At 45.4% G+C, this 18,182-nt stretch overlaps 1 protein-coding gene across 2 annotated transcripts in view; it reads left to right on the forward strand.

Moving 5' to 3' along the window:
• LOC142587101 (phenazine biosynthesis-like domain-containing protein) overlaps positions 1-12,638 on the forward strand; it is a 47,907-nt gene extending 35,269 nt beyond the window's left edge. For both annotated transcript variants that reach the window (XM_075697997.1, XM_075697991.1), the window contains exons 6-9: positions 1,984-2,072; positions 2,886-3,055; positions 10,517-10,579; positions 12,466-12,638. In XM_075697997.1, coding sequence (XP_075554112.1) covers positions 1,984-2,072; positions 2,886-3,055; positions 10,517-10,579; positions 12,466-12,581 — 438 coding nt within the window. In that variant the 3' untranslated portion in view covers positions 12,582-12,638. The remainder of the gene's footprint in view (positions 1-1,983; positions 2,073-2,885; positions 3,056-10,516; positions 10,580-12,465) is intronic.
• Positions 12,639-18,182: the final 5,544 nt, after the last annotated feature.

The raw sequence follows: 18,182 nt of genomic DNA on the forward strand, positions 1-18,182 counted from the left end.
TAGAGCTCTGCCCCCCGGAAAGCTTCGGAGCGGGCTCGAGCCCCGGAGCCCCACCGTAGTCGGCGCCTATGGCAGTAACTAACGTAAAGCTTATAGGCTGATCAGACACATACATATTTTCTCTTGTATTTTTATAAACGATGAAAAGAGCAAAATGGGCTACCAAAGAGCCACCGGCATTTATCTCTCACACACACACACACACACACACACACACACACACACACACACACACACACACACACACACACACACACACACACACACACGCACGCACGCACACACACACGCACGCACGCACGCACGCACGCACGCACGCACGCTGTTGTCACAGTTCATGCAAAGTTTGTGCAGAATAAGATGGCAATGCACGCAGCTTGTAAAAAGCTGGCGCTCCTATTCCTATATAGGCACACAGGAAACTGACCCGTGTTGCTGCACGAGTAAACGCTACAGTTTTCTAGAGGGCAACGTCGGTGCATTCTAAGCAAGGTAGCTCTTAAAGAAGTGCACATTTTCACATTTTAGGTAACCAACGCTTTTTACTTTAAATGATGATAATATATCCGCTAAAGTTCGGACGTTATGAATATTTTTCTCCACGCTTAATGCTCACATCAATCAGAGTAAGTTGATCCGCAGCAGCCTGCGTGAATAGGTGGAGTTCCCCAAGGCCAGAATCTTTAATTAGGAACCCCTGGACTATAATCACGGAGGTGTTTCACTTTGTTGTTCGTTGTAGCAGAGAAGTAAATGTATCATTTTGTATCATTTGTATCATTTTGTATCATTTTGCGTGTCGCCGTTCTGTTCACACGGTGCAGGCTTCGTGCACGATTTATAGAATTCGCTGTACTTGCTGAATAGATGGCTACAGTGTGTATGCTTCGTGCAATAGGTGTCGGCCTCGCTTTGCGCGCGAGTGGAAATTGAGTAAGTCATTTCAATCAATCAATCAATCAATCAATCAATCAATCAATCAATCAATCAATCAATCAATCAATCAATCAATCAATCAATCAATTTGTTTTTGTATCAATCTACAATTTAACGTGAAGGTGGGTGATATTTTGTTTCGTTTAATCAATTTTAAATTAATCAATTAATTCGTTGATCGATCGAGTGATGGATTGATTTGCTTTAATGTTCCAAGGCAGGCACAGGGGCGGTGAGCAACGCGGTAGCGGTGGGTGTTTTACGTGCACTCCAATGGCGCTATATACAGGAGCGTGTTTTCATCTGTACATACTCAGCAGCCACTGGCGGATTCAGAGGGGGCACTATAGTCCCCACTTCTCCCCCACCTCCCTTTTAATGCATACCGGCACTTCATTGCTGACAAAGCTCAGCGTGCTTCCTGGACGACCTGGATCCGCCTCTATCAGCAGCAGTATGTCACGTCTACTGAGCCATCGTGGTGCGAGCACGCGAAATTCGGTTTAGGCAAATCATGCAGTATATACCCTCCGTATAATCTGCTGTCTTTAGTGCCGTGAAATGCTGTTACGTCATGACGGTAGTGCACAGAGATAACAGAAGAGCTGTGCTCTAGATGTGCGAAATATTTTTGCAGGAAGAATATGCCTGAATGATGGGCGAATAATTTCAAGCCCAGCCTAACGCCGCTGATGCGATAGTCTTGAAACTTTCGCGAGGTTATGCGTCAATTTTAAGTTTTTCCTTTTTTTATGGGATATGCTAGACTGCATATGTGGTCTAACGACTTGTTAATCTCGTGGTGCCGAAACGAAACCCTACGATGACGCACGTTTGGCTTTATATATATAGTATTCGACCAAACTTTCCTGGCAATTATGGTTAACTCAGGTCAGCAGAAATCTGCTGTTTTATTTATACGAAGGATGGATGTTATTTGTGCGAACAATATGAAATCAAGTAGCGATGAAAATAGTTATAGTTTCCCATACCTGAGTGATTCGCTGGTCCGAGCTTTGATTATCCGGAGTGCGTATCACATCGCAGGCCGTGGTCGGTGAGACACCGGTGGCCGAAGTACGCTACTCAGCCGATGCGAAGAAGCTAGTGGTGCGCCTGCAAGACTCCTGCACCAGGTGAGTACCACGCACTGCTGACTGTTGCTTCAGCCGCGGGTCGTTTAGGTGATAAACACACTTGCATGTGTACGTGCGGACCAAGTGGACTGTCGGCTTTAATCAAAACGCGAAACATTTTGAAAATGCACCAATGAGTTGTGTCATTTCCAGGTTCAGCACGCACTTGTAACAGTGGCTTAATTAAGATTCCGAAACACGACAAACGTCCGTGTCCGGTAACAGACGTTCTGACCAGTTATTTCCTGTCCGAATTTCAATTTATGCTGATAAGGCATTGGTCATGGCAGATTGGTGCGTCGAACGCACAACATTTCTTACGTGTGGTTGTGTTCTTTTTTTACGTCGTTGGTATACAGCTAACCGTTGGTGCTTCAAAACTTGAATCACCTCTAATTCCTTCGACGAAGTTAATTGTACGAAATACCAATTGCCATATCCCTGAATACAAATTACGGGGTCAAAACGAGTCAAGATTGCATAATGGCTGACAACAGAAAGCGGGCATTCGATGTTTTATTTTTCTTCTATCTCAGGGGCCAGAAACATATCGCGCGAGCACCGGAAATATTAGGTGCGCTTCGAACGGTATTCGATCTTGGTTCTTCAGAATTCTCGGAAGATTTTGATTTAGGTGGATGTCGTTAGCGGGGACGCAAACCATCCGGATCCCGTTAACTTGAACAATTATGCCGCTTATACATGATTTAAACCACGGCGCAGTCGCAGAGTCCTGCGATAATCGCAAGCTGCATTTGACCAGCCCTCTCGACTTAACGTAAGCGAGTGAAATACATGCGGCGGTGCACGCAGGTCAGCCCTCGAGGCCCTGAGTCCGAGTCCCGCGCGAATGCTGAACTCTGAGGGCGGCGGCCGAGTGCTCGGCGTCGCAGTCACCATTCGGGGCAGGGGCAACGACGACTACGACTTCATCTCTCGCTACTTCAGCCCCTGGAACGGCATCCCTGAGGACCCCGTCACCGGTAAGTGCCTCCTGTGTCCCTATACAAAGAACCTGTGCGTGTGCTTGCGTTGCGTGTATGGTACGTCATTCCCGCGAAGTTCACTAACCCAGTGCTTAAAGTCAGGGGGGCGGCAACCCTTTCATTCTTTAAAGGGCCCCTCACCATGCCACATAGCAAATTTTGGTTACCATTCGGATGTTGCCATTCCGGCAACGTCTGATGCGCTGCCGGAATGGGTTGTCAGGGGTGCGATTGTTCTCTATGCCCAGCTCACGCTGCAGCGGACGGCTGCCACCTTAAAGCCGCAGGCCCTATACATTCTTTTTATTTTCTGACGCGTTACCACGATACCGCGTAAGCAAAGGATCGCTGCGCCGTCTCGTCGGCTAGACTCGGAATTATCCGTGCGCGACAGGTTGTTGGAATGACGGCGCGCGACGCACTCTTTATATTTGCCCATGCTATCTCGCACTGCTGGGTTTATTCGCAGTAGATGAAGCGGCTTCGGTAGGCTTTCTTCTATAACTGCCATCATCGAATCTTGGCTTTTTTTTTCTTTTTGCTGGAACGTGGAGCGCTTGACGCCGTGCAAACCGTGCGGCTTGATGCTCTACCGCCGGCGGCTCGCTATTAGCAGACTGCTTGGCCGGCGTCATGAGCTTGCTGGCGGGCAGTTTTTACTCCAGCATGTTCCAGGCTGGAGTAAGTGTAAGCGAGCGTCGTCTTTTCCTGTTTGTCTTCACTGTGTCCGTGTCAGTGCGCTGCTTCACCAGCAAGGTATGATGATCACTCACCAACTAGCCAACTTTCCACTTTACTGAACTTCATGTTCCTGGCGACAGGTGCTCTGAAGGGCCCTTGTTATGATGGCGACCATCTTGAATGGAATTACCTCTGTTTCTGGCGCATGGTATCAAAATGTGTTCGTCCAAGATTCAACGATAGCAGTTCTTATCAGAGAAATCCTACCGAAGCCGTTTGCGGGTTTATGCCTATTTGCCAATCGTTGCAACATTTTTTAATTTTTTGTAGATTTGAGTTAAGTTCTTCTTGGTCTTGTCTCGACTGAATTTTGTTATAAATGACGCAGTCGTCGGCAAATAAACGCAACGGCACAGTGATGTCCATTAGGCATATCATTAATAAATACGAGAAATAAGAGTGGTCCTATAGTACCGTACCCTAAGGTACACCAAACTCTACAAGTGAGGGTACGGACTGGCAGCTTCCAATTTGGACATACTATTCTCTGCAATGAAGGTAAGACGTGAACCATTTCCTGATTGCGGGATTTTTAAATATGGCGTCTATTTTGCGTAATGACTTAGAATGAGAAACTTTATGAAACGCCTTCGTAAGGTCTAGGTACACTATGTCGGTTTGGCCACGCGAATTAATGGTTTGGGAGAGGGCATGTACAATTTCTATAAGTTGAGTTGTGGAGAGTTTCCTTCTGAACCCATGTTGACGGCTGTATAATACCGTATGGTAATCCAGATATTTAATTAAATGTTTTGATACAATATGCTCCAGTAATCTTGAGCACACACTGGTAAGGGAAATTGGCCGGTAGTTGCTGACGTTCGCTGTTGAGCCGCCTTTGTCTATCGGTGCGATTTTGGCACGTTTCCAAGGACTGGGGAAACAGCCGGTAGTAATAGATGAGTGAAATATAATGGCAAGATAATTTGAAACCCACTCCGCATACCTGTACATGAATTCGTTGGGTATTTAATCTGGTCCGGGTGATTTTTTATATTAATGTTGAGGAGCATGTTAAGAATTACTTCTTCACTAATTACTATATCCTCTATTAGGGCCCTATCTGGGGCATCTACAAAGTGCGGAACCGAACCGTTATCTCGCGTAAAAACAGACGAGAAAAAATCACTAAAGCTGTCAACCTGTTTATCGTTATTTTGGCTCGCATTCATGTGTGGTCGCCTACCCGTAAGATTAACGTAGCGCCAAAATTTTCCGGGGTCTTCTGCAAGAAATTTCTGAAGTGTGGTGCTACGAAACCTGTCCTTGCTCTCCCTAACTAGTTGTTTTCACTGTTTACTTAGATGTCGAATGGGTTCCTCATATTGTGAGGTGGGGTTTTGCGAACGGGCTTTTCGTTTGCTTTCCAGTTTCCTTTTAGTACGTATAATTTCCCTCGTCATCCAAGGAGTTTTCTTCCTGACAATTTTGCGGTGTTTGGGGACAAAACATTCGATACACTGTCATACAATGTTCTAAAAAGTGTTCCACAGTAGGTCTGTACTGGCTCCGGATTGGTAATGTATTAAAAACTTGAATAGTTGAATATGAATAGTTAGTGCGTAATATTTTATTGGTATTGGAAAATGTACTATTCGGCATTTTCGAATATCGAAACTGACCAAACATTTCGCAACAACCGACTGCTCCAATCGGGTTACTGTTCTCCACCTGCTGAACAAAGTATCGCGAATTATAATTATCAGAAGTAAAACAGCGACAGTTTTCGAAGCGATGCAGAAACAAAGTTCATGACGCGAGCTTTGATTTCGGTTCTGCGGTGGAAGTGTAACACTGGTTAACACTCCTTGGGTTACATCTTGTACACATACATATATACCCAAGAATGCATGGACGTGGCAACTGCCGTCGCCATAGCACAATTTGTAGTGCAACGCGCGCCTAATGCAGAGGTTGTGGGTTTGGCTCTCACCGTCAGCAAGTTTAATTTTAGTCATTACATTCTTATTTTTACCGTTCAATTAGAAACTACAAATAATTTATCTTATCTATTCCGTTTCTTCATTATCTGTTGGTTTCATATGGTTCTGACTAACAAATACGTGCCAGCGTTCTTACAAAAACGGTGCCCTTACAAAATCGGGCCCCTCGGTTTTCCCTTCTTTTCGTCAATACATGACAATCGGCTATATTTTGTCAATTAGTCTTTCTTGCAGCCTAGTCATGTAGGATTTTTATCTCTTACGTTACAACGAGTAGTGTTTTTTTCTTGTAAGAGACTGTAGTCTGTCTAGGGCACACAAATACTTCCTTAGTGTTTTATTTTCCTTTTCTATAACTTCTGATATTTTTTCAACAACTGTTTATTATGCGTTTTTGAAAAGTTCGTCAGTTTCAAATGCCTGTCATTCTTGGGAAGCTTGTTTGCCACCACGCTTAGAGGTGTCAAGCGGCTATTCGTGTAGTTTATTGCATGACTGTTGTGATCTTGTGTTTAAAAGGATCTTAATTGTACGTGATAGTTGGCTGTCTATTCAGTGCAAGCGTGTTCCTAATTATACTGAATCAAATATTCCTGCTGTAAATATGTGCCTCTGCGTTTGTCTATGCGATATTCGATACTTAATATTCGTATTCGATTCGTATTTTAAAAAAGTCGATATTCGATCGCATACCTGTAATATTTACATACTGGATTATGACAACTTAAGTTTTTCATTATCCTCAGATTGGAAGGTTACAAATACCGCACGATTCAAAAAACACAAGCAACGTAGTTTTCCTAGCATGAAAATGCATTTAGTCTGCATATTATCCCTACATTTTTTGTGCTCCCCGACGTTCGTGGTAGCAGAACTAGATTCTGTGGAAGGCGCTTGGCCGCATGTTGTTGACATGGCAGTGACAATTACCCAAGCTTTGTACAGGTTAATACCATATTTTCGCCCTTGATCTATATACCTGAAAGCCGCCGTGAGGTACTGATTGGCTCGAAAGGCGTGAGAAACGGAAGTGATTTGTTCAGTCGCGCGTGAACGAGTTAAGTCGTTCCGATATTTACGCATGCTGGGTTCTAAATCTGAACAGAAAATTTATTCCACTTGGTTTTGGTAAATTAGTTATCTGACAGGCTAGTCAAGCGTCTACCAAATGAATGGATTTAGTGACACCGCTGAACCCACAGCGTTTAAACGCATTCAAATAGGTTTTGTAAATAATAAAGAACCTTCAAGTTTGTGACCACAGTATCAAGGCTATGATGACCACTGTGCTGTGAAGTACAATCACAATGTGAAGGAAACCGTTGGTTCATCATGGTCACGGAGCCTATACATTGTACAGCGAGTTTAGGTGTGTTGCTTTTGACTATTAAGCTGTGTTCTAGAAGGTCATTTTTTCAAGCAACCTTTCTAACTTATAAATCGTTAAAATATTACCAACTGTTGATTCACATCACTAAAAAAGTCGCTAATTGCCAAATAGCAAACTTTGCCGTAAGGAGACAAAGAAAAAAACTCGCTAAATCTAGCGTCAAAATCGCTAAAATGGTAACACTGATTAAATACCGGTAAATTACAAAAGCAAATTTGATTTTGTGTATTCAAAGATGGTTAGGTTAGACGGCCCCAACAAACGCGGGACGATGCCAGTGATGGTAGATTAAACTTGTTTTGCACAGCCCAGCGATAGCTTCCTCAGCAGTGCAGGCTTGCAAGGCACGTCCCGCAGGCGTCTCGCACCGCAAGGTTAACCCTTGGCTGCTTAGCACGGCCCGCCCAGCGTCATCTGCTACAGCACGTGGAGGCGAGGCCGAAAAGCAGGGAATGCGTAATAAATAAATCGTACCTGTGTGAGCCCAATTCTGAGAAAAAAGGTTGGCCTCAGCTGTTGTTTTGTTTTATTTGTGCAGTGTGCAGCCGGCAGTGCCCGCTTTCACAAGCGTGTGTGCGTAGGGGCGTCGGAGGATAAATGGCCTACTTTTCCTTTTCAAATCTGACTGTGGGGGGAAGAGTAGAACCGGTAGATACACCTATGACAAGCATGGTGTCGCGCACGTACAGGCAAATATAAGCGCATCTCACTAGAGGACCACGAGCACCCGCCGTCACAACGCTGGCCTGATAAAAAGCGCCGGCAGCGTGAAGTGAACGCTTCGTGCTGCCTTAGTTTCACTGCGAGAAAACCTTTCACGACCAAATAAGTGAAAGCAGTTTTGAAAGTTCTGGGGACCTCAATTGCACTATTGAGGTTCAATTGCACTATTGACAGACCGAGTAGCCCGAATCAATTTCTAGATCGGGACTTGAAAGACTACTGCAAACTTGCAGAGGTATGGAAATTTACCAACTGTTACCGAGCAGGCTCTGTATGCTATATATGCGTAAATACCAGTGATGAGTGCGCTGAAGAACCAATGTAGCAGAGACTCCACGTGCAGCTGGTAGAGAGGCCACACCCCCTTATCAGGGCTTCGAGCCGCTTTCTGTAGGCCCGAGTTATCTTGGTTGGGACTGCAGGCATTCGGAATATATTCCCGGGTTTCAAAAGTGTTGTGTAGGGGGCGGGGCAATGACCTACTTTGCCCCCCCCCCCCCCGTCGTCGTGAGAGTGGGCAAATGCCCCTCTTTGTGCATTGAGGAGATACAGATCTCTGTTATTGCGTGTTTGCAAGTTGCTAAAATATGTTGAAGCTTCTACGACGAAAAGATGAGTGGCATGGTTAGCGAAGCTCATCTCCGATGGCGGATAAGTGGAGTCCGCATCAAATAGTGGCGGTGTTTCAGCTTCAGAGAAGATCAACAAGCACACTTACTTCTTCGCTCCCAACTATAGATCAGGGAACCTAAAGCAGCAGCGGACACCGCTTCTGGAAGAAGGACGCTTTTAGGAACAGTTCTTCAAGCGCGATTTCACCCATGTCGTCGACTAAGAAAAGTTTACCAAAGATGCAATAGTAAGGTTCTTCCGCTCATCTCTGTAATATGATGCCCGAAAATATCAGAGCGAACATGATTTGGGACTACAGCGAGATTGTTTCCGCAAATCATCGGATAGATCTGAGCAACAAGCTGCGAATGAACCCTGCGCAACGTCAAGATTTCTGTGCCGGCGCTTGCAGAGCTTGTCATTGCGTACGTGTTGCATCGTGCTCGGTCAATGTGGAAATGTGGCAGCCGTGGAAGGTGCGATCTCCGATCGCACCCTTATCATCACTAGCGGCCAGTACATGAAACGCAATCAGTTGCTGTTGCGTAGCAACGCTAGCGAGGCGGGAGTGCAAACAGTTAGCGAAAGAGCGCCCCCTTTCCCCTCTATTTTCAACAGCGCCATCCGCGTAACGCGCTAACTCGGTTTCGAGGCTATATATATTTTCCACGCGTTCGCGTGTTCCCGCTAATATTACTCACGATAGTACAGTCGACCGATTCTTCAACATTACCGCGCGAGCGTCGACTGGCGGTCCGATGAACGCCCTTCTAACGGCACGAAGCGACGAAATCAGCAACAGCAAGAGAGATCAAAAAGTGATCAACAAGTTCTTGGTGATCTCGTCGCTTCGCGCCGATAGAAAGCGCTGACAGGCCGGCTAGTCTAGTCTAGAGTTACTGTACATTGACCGTTTTCACGGCGACCCCGTAGGTGCTGCCACGTTTGATCACGTGGTGACGCGTCCACTGCTTGCCTCAGCTGTACGGCGTTGCAAATTTCTCTGACAAACAGCAAGCGTTGATCGCACTGGACGATGACTTCTATGTCTCCTATCGCGTCTGCGTTGACAGAAATCATGATGCAGGCTCGAGGTGGCAGTATGACTTGATCTTCAAGTGCCTCCGTGTTTACAATGAATGTACCGACAACAGCAAAAGTTTACGGGACGCAGGATCTGCCAAGAAGCTGAATTCTGGCGGAGCGGGGTCACACAGGCTCGAATTAAATGTTTCAGCATGTAGTAGCCTTCACCACCTACACAGTGATTTATTAAATTAGATGTGACATGCCTTAAATGTGCAGGGGAACCGTATCTAAACTATTGCTGTTGACTGTACATGACGCCAGTGCGGCTCTACAAGCCTGTTTCGACGGCTATCGTAGACGGTGATTGGGTGGACGACACGCGAAGCTTTGGCTACAGCTCCAAAGGACAAGTAAGCGCTTCCGAAGGTCGTTGCGCTTTGTCCAAACAGTCGCGTATACGGAGCTTGTAACAAAATCGGGGCTAAGTATCTATTCCAAGGCCAAGCTTTCCTAGCGTCCCCTTATGAAATGATTCAGTACCGCTGTGTTTAGATCGTCATTCTTTATTTAGCGAATACTTTTAACCAGCGGTTTGTCACGTTTCGTACTCGGTAAAGTGCCCCGGGCGGTCACCAACTTAATGTTTATTAAGGCGAAAGCCTTAGACAGCTCATGGGACGGAGAATCCGATGACCGGCGCTACGCCGGCCGGCTTTATGGGACCAAAATTCATGGCACCAAAATTTCGATACACTCGTGCAACAGCGCTATACTTTTGCATATGATTTTGAAGGGTATGTTTTCAAGGCGATATAGACAATTCGGTACGCCCAGGTTTTATATATCCGAGATCGGCTGCATTGGTTCCTCTGTCTTCTGTTGGTACTTTCCGATTTCTTCTTCTTATTCTACTTTTCTTTCTTAAGGTCAGAGGTCGTGTTGTCTTCCTCTTCTTACCCATGCTGTTTGCGAGCTGTAGCATCACGCGGTCTGGTCCGGATATGTTTTTGTTTCTTCCAGGGTCTGCTCATGCCGTGCTGGGACCCTACTGGGCTGATGTTTTGGGAAAAGAAGAGCTGAATGGTACGTTCACGTATACGTCTCGACGTTCCCACCTAATTAATTTTTGCTAAAGAATTCGGCGCGTACTTATGTATTTCTCACCGTATTGTGAACAAAAAATAATGCTATAGGAATTTTGAAAATTGTCTACTAAGCATAAGCATTCTGTGGCTCGGCTGCTACTTCGCTTTTGCTTACTTATTTAGCTAGCTTATGCATGTCTGCCCATCGCCACCAATCATCTGCTATTACCAAATTATAACGCTTACATCTGTTAACTTGACCAATTATACATTTATTTTGCAGATGTATCATATCAGTTGAGCTGAAACGTCGTTCATAGTTTTTTTTCTTTTTTTGCCACACCACAGATTTTCTTATTTTCCTTTTTCTTTAAAGCGAAGTTCTTTTTTTGCCTCTTCATTCAACTTTCCCACTGCTGCTGCTGCTGTTGCTGTCTGGCACACCGCGTCGGGGGGTGGTTCAGAGCGTGTGTACACATGACAGGTGCGCGGCAGAGAGTAAAGGCGACTCAAGAAACTCGTTTGGATCTGTGCACCGCGTCGAATGGGCACAATACGCTCTGGAGCTCCCTGGGCGTCGCCGCATTAGCCTATTAACAGCTGTAATTATCCGTGACCCCCCGCAAAAGCACTACAGAAATTGCAGCGCTTACCTTCCTATTAACGTGCAGGTCCAGAGGGAAGCTAGATATAATGGTAGAGAGGAGGGGAAGAGGAGGCAGAAACCGACGCAGTCGCGATACGAGTGAATAACAGCTTTGTCCCTCTTCACTCGCAGTTCCCATAAAGAGGCGAGGGGGGCGAGATAAGGAAAATGTGACGTGAGAAGGCAATGAAACGCTACTACTATAGACACGACAGCGGTTGCGGGCAAATGGGATAAATTTAATTTCAAGGCACGGTACGGTACGTTTCTGCTATTTCTGAAAAATAAACACCATGCAAATTTTTCAAGCGAACTTACACAAGGAATGCAGAAAGAGAGCCGAATTTAATTAACACGCACCGCATGGTATACAGGGTGTCCCAGCTAACTTAGCCAGAGTTTAAAAATAGATATGCGAATGCCATGCAGCTGGACAGAACCAAGGTAATGTTGTTTGCCATCGCTTCTACCTAACTGCATAATATAGTCTGAATTAATTAATAAACTTCTCAAATATTATAATTAGATGAAAAGTGTCAATGAGAAAATTATAGAGCCACATGAGAAACTCCCGATACAGCTTTCCGTTTCTCAATAAGTGCTACATAAAAGTGTTTTTCCGAGCGTGAAAGAATCCTGCGAATAGACGCAATGGGTGCCTCGAGCGCCGCCTAATTCCGCCTAATTACATAATTAGGCGGAATACAAAAAGTACTATGAGTATCTCCAAGCGACGGCAAACAACATTACCTTGGTTCTGTCCAGCTACGTGGCATTTGCATATTTTTGAATTTTGGTGCATGATAGTTGGGACAGGGCAATATTTCTTGCAACATACGCAAGACACCTTCGTTCGCCATTTTAATTCTTCGTTTCAGACCATGACAACCTTTCGTGGAAACATTGACAAAATTTTCACCAGGACGCATGTGTTTGAATTATGGAGAAGGAAAGCCGCCATTGGCAAGTTTTATTGAGCCGGAACAACAGCCCGTTTACAGATGACTTGGCGAAAAAAGAAGGTATTAAAAGCGTCATATGCACGAACGGTTATAGGAGGACGCACACGGTCAAATGAAGGGGCTTGAAATTATTAGAAGAGAAGGAAACCAAAGAAGCAACTGTATCGGCGAGAGGTGTATTGCAGGACTCCGTTGTTTCCAGCGCGCTGTATTAGAGCGTTGTGGTCATGTATGTGGCCGTAGTACATGGAGTAACGAGAATTCACCGTCTCGCAGCGCACCAGGCGTCGGCCCGCGGTGGTGACCTCTACCTACGCGTCCCAGCCGGTGGACACCGGCTTCAAGTCGGAGGACACGCCGCGGTGGTTCTCAGAGGGGAGCTCCTGGTGTGAGCCATACACACTATAGCCGCGGCAGCAATGCGCAAATACAGGCGTTTTACAACAGTATGGTTGCTTGTTGTGCTCGTTGTGTTTAGAAACAATGGCTGAGCTTAGAGATAAGCATCGCCATGTATCGATCGATCACGTTTCATTACAGTGCCGATTGCCATAAATCACAAATATATTAAAATTAGGACCGCGCGACTGATCGATTAACTATCCGATTAATCGGCTAATGCGTTCATCACGTCAAGCTATCTGCTCGTGAATTAGTGAAGGTTCATCGTGGTTTATTTAGGTTACCAGATGATTTTCATTCGTTTAGTTGTGCATTATGAGTGATGTGTTATACCAAAGACGAATGCATTTTGTCCACTTTTGTAGGTAAGTTGGTGTGAAACCAGAAAACATATTGTTGTAGTGCCTGACGTTGTTAATGAAGCAAGACTACTAATGTTCTGTGTTCCAGGTAGACGTATTTGCTTCGAGTTCACGTATCTTTAACCCTGTACCTACCGAGTTAATAGAAAAAAAAAACCGTTTCCAAAGTGCCCATTCTTTCTCTTTTTTGTCTCCTCTACTGCCGCAATCCTTTGATCTTATGCTTCACTTTACATATATAAATTAATAGCCGTCGCCGTAGCACAATTTGTAGTGCAACGCTCGCGTAATGCGGAGTTTGTAGGTTGCGATACGACCGGCGGCACGTTATCTCTTCGCCCACAACAATTTCCCTTTCTTCGTTCCTTTCTAGATTTCAATTTCAACCACAGCAGCTGATTTCAGTTATGCTTTCCGTGGCTTCATTGTCTGTTCTGTTGGCTTTTTATGTTCGTGATTAACAAGGTTCGAACCGCTCGATTTCCTTTATTCCCGAATATATATATACAAAGCAAACGCGCACGAAATAACTTCACGCGTTTCGGCAGGCGACCGGTGCTGCCTTCATCAGAAGAGTAATCACTCTGACGAAGGCAGGACCACCATATATATATATATATATATATATATATATATAACTTCAGCGATGCTACAAGGCAAACAGAACAAGTAGCGTTGCTCATGTTTACGTTTGAAAGGTAGCTGGAGTGAAGGCCCCGCCGAAACGTCAGTAAAATCCTAGTATTTTGTCTTGGCGTATATATCGGAGCATGCGGGCGTTACACTAATCGCCGCCCTATAACACTCCCCCCCTCCTCCCTCTACTCAAGGGAGACTTAAACCATGTGCTTCACATCGCGCACATGTTAGCACTGATTGTTGCATTGAATGCGATCAAATAAGGTTTGAATATTAAGGCAGTGGAATTTCGAAGGTATTGTTGCTCGCTTCCGTGATTGAAGCGCTGATTTTTGACTTCATAGTCGAAATGCAGCGCGTGAATAAAATGCCATAGTATTCATCCGGTACAGTTCAGCATTCACCTCGGATACTGTGTTCGAAGATCGTACGCAGTTGCGCCGATCTTCGAACAAGAAGCTCATATGTGGCTACGCGAATTCGCAGTCAGCACTGGAAGACGAGTTGAAGCAGGCAAGCTACTCAATCCTACTTGGACGAGCCGCTACAGCCCTTCACCGCAACGCGATCTCGCCGCTTCATTCTTTAGTCACACAGCAGGTGCCTGATGTAAGAGGCGTTCTCTTTTGCCTTGAAGCATGCCAGAGACAAAGATTCTTCGGCCGACCTCGATCTCTGCTTTTCTCACATTAAAAATGACCTCTCTCTTCTAACCCGCCGTAGTGGCTTTGAAGATGCTCAGCGAAGGGGCGCGGGATCAGATCCCGGCCGCCGAGGCCGCCGCGGCCGCATTTCGATGGGGGCGAAGTTCAGTCTTGAACCGCCGTGTATAAGGTGCATGGACCGCACTAACACACTGTTACCGAAGGCAAACACTATACGGCGTGCCTCATAATCGTATCGTGCTTCTCGCCCGTATAACCCCAGACATTAATTTTTAATTTAATTTTTCTCTCTTCCTTTCTCAGTGTGTGCGTGCGCGCGTGTTTGCAAGGCGTATCGACTTGTCAAGATGGCACCGTAAATCTTGAGATACGAGCCGTCAAACTCGCGGTAAAAGTGCGTTGTTCCGCTTACTTTTAATGCGTTAGCATTGTTAGGGTACTTTACGCACATTGCGGGGGCTATGTATCTACTAAGGCGAATCAGAAAGTCCTTGCCCCTATTTTTTATTAGCCAAAGTAAGTTACATACAGATAATAACAAATGTACGTACTCGTGGTAAAAATGCTGTGTCACGAGCTGATCGTGAGACAGGCGTTCGCTTCGAGGCCTTCTTGAGCTGACCTGCCCTGGTGCCTGAGCTCCCGAACACCGGTTCTGGTCAAGTAGCTGGCGGTTTTCTTTTAATCTGTGTCTTTTACGAAATTGTTTTTGACCTTTTGTTTCAATATCTGTTAACCTGCCAGAGTAATTTCCTATTTATTTGCAATGTCACTCTCATCGCCAGGCCAGGAGGCTTCCTCCTGGTCGACTTCTGTTCGTAACTCTGATTTGCCGGTGGAGCTTTTCTTACGCAGTGGGACGAGAAGCTTGCCTGTGGTTTTGGTTCCGAGTTATGGCGGAGTGATTCGCATGAAGAATCTCAAGGCAATTCAAACCGAACTCCGGATGGCCTCGGCCAATTTTCAACAAATCACCGAGGTTCGACAGTTTGGCCGAGGGTGCATTCTTTGCTGCTCGTCAGACCAGGCTTGTGTTCAAGATTTACTGAAGTGCGATGTTTTTGCGACATATCCGGTGAGCAGTTTCATTCCTCATCACCTTGCCTGTACCAAAGGCCTAGTCCGAGGTGTCGACATAAGTCTATGTCCGGCAGAAATTTTGGAAATGTTTTCTGCGGCAGGCGTAATTTCTGTGTATCGTTGCAGCCGTGTCGTTGATAATAAGCGCATGCCCACAGAAACAGTCATAGCTACTTTTTCTGGAATGAGCCGCCCATCGGAAATCAAGGCACGGCCACTTATATACCGAGTTGAGCCTCTATTACCTCGTGTCCTTCAGTGTCTAAAGTGCTGGCGGTTTGGGCACTCCATAAAAGGCTGTAGGTCTAACACACGATGCCGAATTTGTGGAGAAGGTCATCATTCAAATGACTGTTCTTCCCGAAATGAGTCCTGGGGCGCTATAACGTAAAACTATTCCAAACTTTTCTATTCCAATTCTGCTATCAGCCCTCCACGATTGGTGAAAAACTTTTTTCCACCACCCCCACTTCACCTGTCTGTCACGCGACGTCACGAAAACCGCGATACCTCCCCATCTGATATGATGTTTACACACTGATTATGCATGATTTGACAGAAAAAAGAAAAACAGTTATTTCTGATTCGACCCCTTTTCGCCATTAGCCCTCGGCTATTGCTAAAGAGTTTTCAGGCTGCACCCACTTCACCTGCTTGTCACGCAACGTCACAAAACCACACAAACTCACCGCGTCAAAGTGACGTGTACGCGATAAAGATGCATTAATATGCCGAACAAAACTGAATTTTCTTCGGGATAGCCGCAGGCTGCCCCGTTCCGAAAGGAATAAAAGGTGGCTGCCGCCGATCGCTGAGACGCTGGCTACTCGCACCTGCCGGAGAGCATGGGTGTATTTGCGTATAATAAAAGTTCTTGCGTGGCCGTGTAACGTTGTCGAGCACTTTCGGCACGCTTACCACCTCATTCTGCAAACTCTTCTTTGCTGAGGGTCAGTTTTAGCGTCATTCTTGAGCTTCCGTTGCATGCCACCGCGATTTTCGACCAGCCACCACAGGCTAAGTAAGGGAAAGCCGACCAATCGCAGACGCCGGCACCACCCTCTTCATACGGTTATCGATTTTCAGTGCACTGGCTTTGCCCCAGCGAATCCCTCTCCACTTGAGCGTTCTCCTCGCATCTTGTCAGCCAATTAGATACGACAAGCCGCTCAGTGTGGGCAATGTTATTCGTTTTTCAAGCAAACAAAAGTGACCTCCTATGAACGAGGAGAGCGTTTGATTGGTCTGTCCAGACAACGCTGCGGGTGACCGTCCGGTGCTTGCGTCGGTGGTTACGTAAATTTGACGTCAGGAGATTGGAATAGAAACATATTGGAATAGTTTTACGTTATAGGGCCCCTGCTGCCATTGCAGTGGTCCCCACCCAGCAGATGAACCTGATTGTCCTGAAAGGTCAAAATAAGTGCAAATCCTCGAAATAATTGATAGACGTCGATGCTGTCGTCGTCCTCACAATGCTGTCCTCACGACTAAGTCCGTGGCTTCAACAAACTAATGACGCCAATATTGAGGATCCAGTGTCGGGTCTACCGCGGAGTCCACCTATTGAAATATCGACCGCACAGCCATTCACAAATAACGATTCACCAAAGCCATCAACTTCTGAGAAAGTCGACCAAATCTGTCTCTTCGACACAGATGGGATGGAAAATCAAGACGTAGATATGGACCCCCTATCTCTTAAACGAACAAGGTCACCGACCGAGAAAAAATCTAGCTCTCCCAACTCCAAGGCAAAAAAGTACGTTAGAGAGATTCCTACTAAGAAGGACTTTTTAAAAGAGAACGTTTTAGACCAAGCAGTCTCTGCTGCTCGGATTTATTCACCATAGAAACTTTAACAGTAATTCAGTGGAACTGTCGTTCCATACTTTCGGCTGCAACATATTTATTATATCTTATTTCTAAATACTCTCAAGATATTATTTTACAGGAAACTTGGCTTGCTGCTGGTCAATCTTTTCATCTAAGAAATTTCCGATGTTTTCGATTGGATCGCCTATCCCTAGGTGGTGGTTTAGTTTTGTTTGTCTCATCAAAAATCTGCCATATAGCTTCTGAAGCATACCAGATAAGACTGTGAAATCTTAGCACTGGATATAATACTACCTGGTTGCACATCTTTTTCTATAATTAACACGTACTTCCCCGCTGGAGTGCAAGGTACCTGTTATCTAGATACCTCTATTTCTCGCAGTCAGAAGAACATCATACTAGTGGGAGATTTTAATTCTCATCATGTATCGTGCGGTTTCTGAACGGACACTTGTGGCAAACGCTTGTGGGATTGGGTATTAACGAATCATTTCTCTTGCTTAAATTCGAGAGCACATACTTTCGTTCGGGGTCAGTCGCGATCTGCCCTAGATCTTACGTTTGCTACCTCGAGCATGTCTGTCACCTCCTGGAAGACTGTAGATTCCGGAACAGTGATCACCTCCTTGTAATTTTTGAACTGCTTACCCCGTTAACTAGTTTAGGTAGTAATGTGCGCACAATTGTTAATTACGAAAAATATAAAAAAATGCTTTAATATCAGCTTTACACGCCCAGGAGGGCATGGAGAGGGATATTAAAGCGATGAGCCTGTGTTAAATTCTAAAACAGTCATAAAAAAAGCTCAATTTACTGTGCACTACCAAGCAATTTACTGTGCAATCTACTAAGGCTGGATCATATTGTCCCTGGTGGAATTACGACTGCGAGCGAGATTTTAGACGTAGAAAAGCTGCATGGAAAAATCTTTTATACAACCAATGTCCTGTTAATTGGGCTGATTATACATATATAGCTACCACATTTAAACGAACAGTCTCAAAAGCTA

The sequence above is a fragment of the Dermacentor variabilis genome, chromosome 1 (assembly GCF_050947875.1).
Source record: "Dermacentor variabilis isolate Ectoservices chromosome 1, ASM5094787v1, whole genome shotgun sequence".
In the NCBI taxonomy this organism is placed as follows: Eukaryota; Metazoa; Arthropoda; class Arachnida; order Ixodida; family Ixodidae; genus Dermacentor; species Dermacentor variabilis.